At 37.9% G+C, this 9,615-nt stretch overlaps 1 protein-coding gene across 1 annotated transcript; it reads left to right on the plus strand.

The window, feature by feature from the left end:
* The first annotated feature begins 8,520 nt into the window (after positions 1–8,520).
* On the plus strand, positions 8,521–9,292 carry LOC147504910 (photosystem II repair protein PSB27-H1, chloroplastic-like). Its single transcript, XM_086604097.1, is given in 2 exon segments — positions 8,521–8,863; positions 8,865–9,292. Coding segments are annotated over 2 exon segments (534 nt in total). The 5' UTR covers positions 8,521–8,539; the 3' UTR covers positions 9,075–9,292.
* The last annotated feature ends 323 nt before the right edge of the window (positions 9,293–9,615 follow it).

Consider the following 9,615-nt stretch of genomic DNA (forward strand, 5'->3'; position numbering starts at 1 on the left):
TAAATGCAACTTTCCTGTGCCTCATTCCGAAGGTGAGCAATTCTTCAAAAGTGCAAGATTTTCGACCCATAGCACTGTGCAACACAATATACAAGTGTTTTTCCAAAGTAATCACTACTAGAATGCAACTGGTGATTTCTGACCTTGTTCATGAGAACCAGTATGTTTTCAGCCCAGGTAGATCTATACAAGACAACATACTCATGGCGCATGAAGTGTTGATGAGAGGGTATAATAGAAGACATGGTACTCCCAGATGTTCTATTAAACTAGATATCAGGAAGGCATATGATACGGTCAGTTGACAATCTATTCTCTACTTATTGGAGAGATTTGGTTTCCCCCTGAAGATGCGCCGATGGATTCATATGTGCATCACCTTCGCCATTCTATTACGTCTTGGTGATTGGGTCTCCCCGGGGTTTTTTGCTGGAGGAAGAGGGTTGAGACAGGGTGACCCCATGTCCCCATATCTATTTGTGATTGTCATGGAAATTCTGGGTATTGTAATCAGGGAGAGTATTGCTTCAAAACTCATGCGTTACCATTCTAAATGCAAGAGGACTTTGTTGATGCACTTGGCCTTCGCTGATGATGTCCTTATTTTCTGCAAAGGGGAAGTAAGTTCTATTGTAGCTTTCAGGGATTACTTATAGATCTTCAGTGAAGCGACTGGCCTTAGAATCAACTCTCAAAAGACTACAATCATGACGGGTGCTATGGAACATCAAGAAGCAACAATATTGGCTCAGTTACTGGGTCTGGAACTTGTGAAACCGCCAGTGAGATATCTCGGCCTCCCACTATTTTCTGATCGTCTGGGTATCAAAGAATGTCAACCTTTGATTGAGAAGATAACATGTAGAATCAAGGATTGGAAAGCTAAACTTCTATCCCATGCAGGTAGATTACAATTGATTCTGTCGGTTTTGAGCTCTCTAAACATCTATTGGGCTCGAACTTTCATTCTGCCATTAACGGTCCTTGAACAAGTGGAGAAGATATGTGCCACTTTCCTCTGGAGTGGGACAGAAGCTAAGAGATGTGTGCATCAAGCAAGTTTGAGCACTATATGCAAAACTAAGGAGGAGGGTGGTTTAGGCATGATGAATATGGAAACATGGAATAAGGGTGCTCATTGTGGGTTGTTGTTCAAGATAGCAAGTAAAGATAGCAGTGTCTGGGTCAACTGGATTTGGGAGAATCAGATGAGAAATAAATACTTGTGGACCATGCCGATTCTAGCTGGCTGCTCATGGTCATGGAGAAACATCTTGAAGTGTAGGAAAGAAGCAAGAGAGTTGATTAGATACGCTATCTCAAATGGCGAAGATATGCTGCTTTGGCATGACATTTGGTGTAGTAGTAGACCATTAATTAACAATGCTCAAGCAGTAGCAGAAATTCAGCTACCTCCCAATGCGACAGTGAAGGAACTCTTGACAAGTGGAGAGTGGAATAACATAGTGAAAGATTTGCAGTGTCACAACCTCAGAGAAGATATCTTGCGCACACTAATTAATCGACACCTCGATAGAGACCAAGTGGTGTGGCTTCCTCATCACAGTGGTTCCTTCACTTCAAACAATGCATATCAAGCTTTGAGAAGACAAAGGAAAAAAGTAAAATGGTAGAGACTGGTATGGGGCTGACTGGTAATCCCTCGACATTCCTTTTACTTGTTAGCAACTATTCTCCAATAGTCTGTCCCACCCAAGACGAGGTTAGTGCAAAAGAATATACTCTCTCCTCCTTTTGTTGCTTGTGTCAACAAAGTAGGGAGTTCTCTAATCACCTTTACTTTGATTGCCGTATTCTCGTGAGATCATCAATGGAATCAAACGGATCTTGGGTATAGTTCTTGATTGCAGAAATTCCAATAGAGAATGGTCGCTCTATTCTAAGATTCTCGAGGGGCTCGAGTTGGGTGACTGAAATATATAAGAGCTATATATTTGCGTGATTGATGGAATCTGGAAAGAGCGAAAATGCACTTAGGTTTAACAATCAGGGAAGGCCAGCATCAGTGGTTTTGAAAAGAATCCTAAGAAATATGAAAACCTACATTCAGGTGCAAATATCAAAAATGGAGGACACAACTGAAGCCAGAAGGTTGTCTCAGGCTATCGGTATCCAGGTCAAGTTTCAAAGAGCGACACAGCAGAACTGTCAGTGGATCCCACCAGAACAAGAGCAAGTTAAGCTTAATACTGATGGGTCACTAACAGGAGAGGGTACAGGACATGGTGGAGCAATTAGGAACAAAAAGGGCGAAGTTATGGCAGCGTTTTCTGGTAGTGGTGGCGAGCAGTCAGTTCTATTCCAGGAACTGAAAGCTATTGAGGTTGGGCTGTGCAGATGTATGGGGATGGGCTTCGAGAATGTAGATGTGGCTACAGACTCACTTCTAGTAATCCAAATGATAACTAAACTGGCGAAGCCACCATGGAACTTTCTTGATGTGTTAACACACATCTTAGAAATTCGACCAAATTTAAAAGTCGTAATTTTGCTCATGTATATCGGGAGACCAATAGAGTCGTTGATCATCTTGCAGGACTTTCTAGTTCCCATGGTATTGATATTTTGCATGTTGGTCCTCCTCTAGATAGAGAATTATATAATCTTGTTGAGGAGGATGAAGTGGGTACCATATATGTATGATTTGGTTGATTAATGCAGGTAGGGGTCCGCCTAACCCTATCTTAAAATTTAACAAAAAAAAAACAAGTTCAATACAATAGTAATTGACAACCTGTTGGTCTTGGTTCAGCGTAATTTGTCGCTTTTGCTGGTAAAATGGTTTGAATGCATTGTCCACCTACTTATGCTAATTGGCCTATTGTGTTTGAAGAAATTAAGAAACACCTTTGGAAAATTGTCTCAGTAAGTACAATGTACCCTCTTATTTTCTCTGAAAAATTGTTCAGATCTTTGTTATCCTTGGCTTATATGATGAACCTGCTTCAGCAAGCTTAGTGACACTGTTAAGACTATCAAGGCAATGGTATGATGCCCCCAAGGGTATGATGTTTGTGCTTGAGATCAGCTAGGCCGCTAATCTCAAAAAGTCATTGGTTTTAGGATAGTGTTCAACACAACCTCACTGACTGGTGAATATTTGGTTGTGTCGTTCATAACTCCTCTTTGTAGTTTAGTTAGACATATATCACTCATCTTTTACAATAGTCTTGAAGATAGCATTAGTTGTTATAAATTTCTATAGGAAAATCACTGACTGCCGAAGGAAGTTCCGCATTTGTCTTCATAGTTGACAACACCCTTTTTGCATAAGGGCAGTCAAAAATAAAATAGGATATATTATATTTCCAAGTTGCTACAGTTTTTTTGTGATACTCAATGCATCCTATCTTTGTCTAACTTCAAGATTTCAGTTCCCAATTTTCGTATTGTCTAACTTCAAGATAAATTGGTTTTGTCTATTCTTTGCTAGTATATCTTCTAGATTCACTGATGTACTATTTTACGCTATTAGGTTTGTGTATTTGTTTTAGATTAAGGAAAGTTTTGATGGTAAGGTCGCAAGAACGTAACTATTTGTGGCTGCTTATACAAGTATGGATGGGTCTTGTGCTTTTCCTGCATTCCTCATTTCAAAGAGAAACTAGCTCAACAAATAAGATGATCAATGATATGTTTGGAAGTACTTCTCAGGTACTTAAAGTTGAATGACTTGAACAATTCTTGATTTATAGTTAGGAATTTGCTTATAACATCACATATCTTTGCTTTGGTTCCTTTTAGAATATAAATTAATGTATATGCTTTTTGTGTTTCCTTGGCCCCCAAATGTGTTTGGTTTTTAAGTTTTATTCAGTTTGAGGATGCTACTACTTCCCTCTAAAATCGTGGTGCACCTTAAACCCATTCAAGCAGGAACAAACAACTAGCCCATACACAGTTTAAAAGTTTCATATCTTCGCAAACTCCCAAGTTTGAACGGGTAAGTTTCTACAAACATGAGAATTATATCATCTTGAATCTATACATTTTTGTTTCTTGAGTCCTTCATATGATAGTGTTAAACTCACTTTCACGACAACTCTTACATGATAGTTTGAAAGGTAAATAGCCTACTAGATACTTAAACCTTAATGTTTTTAGTAGTGCCCTTTGTGTTAATTATTTGATTTTAGTGTTTAATATATGAATGCTATTATTAGGTACAAGAACTTCGTGTTCATTCGGACAAACCGAAGTCTACTCTTGCTGGAGTGGCACTACACGTGCTGATAATGCTCCTGCCGTGTTGTATGTTTGCCTCTACTTTGGCTAGTTGCTTGTTCCATCGCTAGAAAATAAATTCTCGAGTCTCTTTACCCTCATGAAAGGTTGTGCAACTCAATGAAAGAACAAATTGCGTAAAGGTGATGAAAATAGGAATTTCAAAACACAAATTGTTTTTTCCATTATGTTTTTATTATGCCTTGTGTACTTTAAAAACCTAGTTATTTATTGGCAATCAACAACTCGAAAACATTTTAAATTTTGGAAAACCAATGTATAATATATCAATTTTTGAAATGTGTTGTTTATGTATGCATGTTGTTTGTGTAATTGATTTTATGATCTGAGAATTAGGTAGTATTTAATAGCGATGGCGGAAAAAATAGGTTCTACCAAAAAAATTAATTTAAACAAATACGACGGAGAATACTATCGTTAATTGACTTCCCAAAAACAATATATCACGGAAATGTGTGTCCTAAACTTAGGACGCAAATTTACGACGGGTGGGTACGTTCTATATTTGAAAATATGTCAGTTGCAGTAGAAAGGAGATTTGCGATGGTTTTGAATGTCCTATAATTAACGATGATGTTAAATGTCTCACACCCATCGCATTTCAAAGTCAATTTACCACACAGTTTCCCGTCGTTAATATTAACGGCATTGTTATTCGTGACGAACTCTGGGATACCATTTCCCGTCATAAATCTCGATTTAGGATGGTTATACCGTTGTTTTTGGCCTTTTCTGGTGTAGTGATAGTAAATCTGATTCTTGTTATTTGTCTTTTATTTGGTTGCATTGATGGTTGAGGAGGAATTCCCTCCGTACTGACAGGATATCTTCCCAGTTAAGCTCATTTTGGAGACTTTAGCCTCCTCCAGGGTTAAGTCTTGATGTTGTCTATTTCTGGATGGAATATGAACTGTGTTATGTTCAAATGGATGTAACCCAGTATGCCCAATGTGCTATGTGTCATTTATTCTGACCTGTTGCCACAATATTTTTGTTTCAATTTCTGCATCACGTTAAATACGTGACTATCCTTGTTGCCTGATCACTCCATGCATAGCTGGTATCTTGGGTGGCCAAACTTTAGGTATGGAAGCTTGCGACTTTGGAGAAGCTATTTGGAGGAAGGCTGCCATTCCTTCTTCAGAGGTCAGCATAATAGGTTTCTCTCGAAATCTTAGAAACATGAAAGAAATAAAAAAGGTGAAACTCATATTCAGCTATGTATGTTTGTGTTTTTTTTTGTCGTAAGACTCATTCGGCTTTAATTTCTGTTGTGAGTTAATGCATAATACGCTGCCAATAGAGTTCATGTTATAACAATCCATTCTTTCTTGCGCTGTTGTGGACCTAGAAAATTACTAATTACGTAAGGATAATGATATGCACGTATGTATGCGGCAAAGTGTAAACTGAAGCTACTTTTATCAAACGCTTGAGTCTGAGAACTGAGAGAAACTTTGACAACAACAATGCCTGATCAACAAGAAGTCGTCTGAGTGTCTGACATTATGTGATATGGATTTATGGAAATGGGTAAACAGTCGATAGTGGTCATATTGTGCTGAACAACTGGCCCGAATTTATGTTCTCGAATGATAATTTTGATATTTCTACATGTTTAGTTATAAACTCAAATAGTTGGTACAGCTTTGCAAGTACAATCTCCCTTTCGAGCCATTGTCCCAATCCGCAACATGAGTTCCACCCAATACAAGGGTAATAGCAATTCGATAGTCTGAAAGGAAAAGGTATAACTCACATGCAAAATGCTCTTCAACATCTAACTCTTAGAGCATCCCAATTCACATGAGCCATGTAACCTGTTAACAATGCCAATTTTCTTGATTTTGACTTTTGAGTAACACAATGTCCTAAACGCCAAGCACAATAGCACATACAGGATTTTAAATCTTCGTGTAAACTCGGGTCAACTTCTGTAAAATACAACCATTTCGCTTAACTTACTGGACAATACAATCTTCCGGTATTCAAATTCTTGGATTTGTTAATTACCAAAAAATTCTTCTGGTCGTTGCAGGCGCAGCGCGCGTGCAATTTTGCTAGTATAAAGAAAGAGAAAGAACTGGAATTAAAAAGGAAGGTTAAAAAGGAGGGAAACTAAATGGTGGCATAATAAATGGGGAGTGGAGAGTGGGAAACTTTCCATTTATATCCTAGAGAAGATCAATCGGTAGAGAAAAATAAAAATAAAACAACTCAATAAGAAAGTTTTTTTACCCTTTTTTTTTTGGTTTGTAATTTTACAAGAACAAATTAAACCATCATTCCCTATTCTATGGATTTGATTAGTGGTTTTTACAGTCCTTTTGAGGCAATAATGTGTGACATTTGTTGAATTTTCAGTATAAGTCTAATATCGAATTTTTTCGTATTTTTTACTTTAGCTTCGTATTATACTCAAATTAGTCATGAATTGAATTTTTGCCATTCCTTTTTTTTTTTTAATCCAAATTGCAAAACGAATTCTTGTTTGAGGCTCGAATTTTATTTGAATACTCCCGTATTGAATTTTTGCCGCATTATGAATTGCTAACTATGGTTGTTGTTAATGTGTGTGAAAATAGGAGACCATATTAGACACCAGGCCAGTTTGAAACATCTATATTATTGAGCAATGTTCTAAAAATCGGTCTAGGCGGACTCTAGGTGCTAGGGCGGTGCCCAACTGACTCGCCTAGGCCTATGTTGGTTCAAAAAGCGGATTAGGTGGGCTAATCAGACTAATCGGGCTTCTTTCAGGCCGATTAGTTAGGCTAGGTAGACAAATCGGCTCAATTTTTTTTTTTTTTTTTTAAATGTCAAAAATAAAAGGCTCATGAAGGCTTAAGAAAAGACTAGAGCCCAATAGGACTAGTCACCGAGTTTAACTATTCATGAGTAACTCGACCTCGGCTTGTCGAAGGCTCAACTCAAACTCGTCCGTGCAAAAATATGAGTCAAGCTACTGGTGAGCTACTCGTTTTATAAGCCCGATGCGTAGTATATATATAATTTATAATTTATACACATTTTATACTTTATACCCAACTATAATTTATAATTTATACTAGTTTTAATGTTTATATACATTTTTTTCGAGTTTGAGCTCGGGCTCGAGTTCAAACAAGCATAACTGAGCTCGAACCTGAGCTCGAGCTTGTAGTGTAAAACGAGTCAAGTCGAGTCGAGCTTGAGCTTCAATATTAAATTCGAAGGCAAGTTCGAGCTAAGCTTCTGCATGTGCGAGTCGAGCTTGAGTATGACAAAACTTGACTCGGGGCGGCAATATAAATTATATGCCACTATAAGAAAAGAGAATGTGTTTTTTTTGATGAAGCTGCGCTTTTTAGTCTCCCTATTCAACTTGGAGTAGATAACTTGCCATCTCCTTCAACTATTTAAGCCCTTTTGTAATATGTACTTTTATTTGTGTTTATTTTTTAATTATGGTAAATGTTTGATTTCTTCACTTCTTATTTCTTATAGTATGGTGTGTGCCCGATTAAATATTATAATATATTTATTTGAAAAAAAAAAAAAAACCCGGTCTAGGTGCTGCCTAGAAGGCCAAGATGCTAGGTGCTCAGCCACCAACCGATTGCTGCAAGTGTTTTTTGAAACATTATTAGTGAATTATGGGCTAGGTTCGGCCTTGAGCGTCAAAAAGCTACCTGAACTTGTAGCCAGGTTCAACCCCATAGTCCGACCCAATTATAACAGGCCCGAAGATATTTGGACTGCACACCCCCCAAAAACCCCCACCGTGATAACCTTGAAACTGTGAAGACCAGAGTGACTCCTTTGGGGTAATTGGGTCCATAGCCGTGAGACTGGTGAAAGACATTTTGAGGTACTTGCTAAGTGAGTTCAAAAGGCAGCCACATGACTCCATCTAATTCCATGTAGAAGTAGAAGTGTAGAACTAATTCTATGGTCTTCTTCCTATGTACAATAGTGTTCAGTGTCCACATTGATTCATGGAAGATTGACTGATTCATCGTGTCAAATTTTAAGACCTCAAACTACAATAGTTCTATAAGTAACCAAAACAAAAGCTCTCTCATAAATAAGAAAATACATTTGTGGTATATCGAAAAAGTGTCTGGTGTGTTTAAACCTACAAGTAACAATGTTTCATTGGACCTAATATCATCCAGACATTTGAAATAAGATAAGGTGATAAGCCTATGTGGCAAATAATCTCTCAAGCCCTTCCATACAAAAAGAACTACTCTTCCCTCTCTTCGTTTTCTCTTTCACCCTTGAAACAAATATGGCTTCTCCAACTCTTTTAACTCCCACAACCAAACCAAAATCTCTAGTTGTCACCGGTTTCAAGTCAACCATCACTAGCAGCAACACCACCACCTCCTCCACCAGCACAACTAACGCGACTATACCACAAACAAGTCGACGACATTTCGTAGCCTTAGCAGCAGGTATTTTAAGTCCCACATTGCTCGTCCCAGTGTACTCCGCATCTGCCACTTCGGATGAAGAATATATCAAGGAGACAGAAGAGGTGATTGAAAAAATTAGATCAACAATCAACATGGCTAAAACTGATCCAAATGTAGCTACCGCTGTCTCCGAGCTAAAGGGACACATCAAATTCATGGGTGGCTAAGTACAGGAGGGAGAAGGCCTTATTAGGACGGCCTTCATTTCGCGATATGTATTCAGCACTGAATGCTGTATCAGGGCATTACATTAGTTTTGGTCCAACTGCACCAATTCCGGCTAAGCGTAAGGCTAGAATCTTAGAAGAGATGGATACAGCTGAGAAGGCCTTATTGAGAGGAAGATAGAATGTACAATTTTCCATTAAGTGTAAGTGTGTAACATTTTTTTCTTGAACTCTTTTGAATTTCAATTATCATGTTGAAAAAACACATTGTAAGAATGCAGAGATTGAATATGAGTTACAGACGTTATATATTAAATTTGGGACTTTGATGAGATGTTTCATGTTTGGAACTTTCGTGTTTATTTATTTATATTTTTTGATTGGCAAGCCTGTTTTAAATGAGATGGGTAACTCTTTGATGTTGGCCGGGTTCGAGACCCAGACCTTTGGTATCATCACCCAAAAGTTTTACCGACTTTGTTAGCTGGCACCTGCTTCGGTGTTTATTTATGCGTGTATGAGAGTGCATGGTTCAATTGAACTATAAGAGAAAGTCATGTTTCGGTATAGATATTATGATGGTAAATAGATTTGAATAAATAGACTTTGAATCTAAAAAGTGTTTTGAAGCCCTATCAATTGAAGAAAAATAATAAATTAAGAGAAAGGTCCCAAACTCCTGAAACCTGTTACCATGTGTCATCAGTCAGCACTGGTTTTCA

The sequence above is a fragment of the Coptis chinensis genome, chromosome 4 (genome assembly GCF_015680905.1).
Source record: "Coptis chinensis isolate HL-2020 chromosome 4, ASM1568090v1, whole genome shotgun sequence".
Classification (NCBI taxonomy): Eukaryota; Viridiplantae; Streptophyta; class Magnoliopsida; order Ranunculales; family Ranunculaceae; genus Coptis; species Coptis chinensis.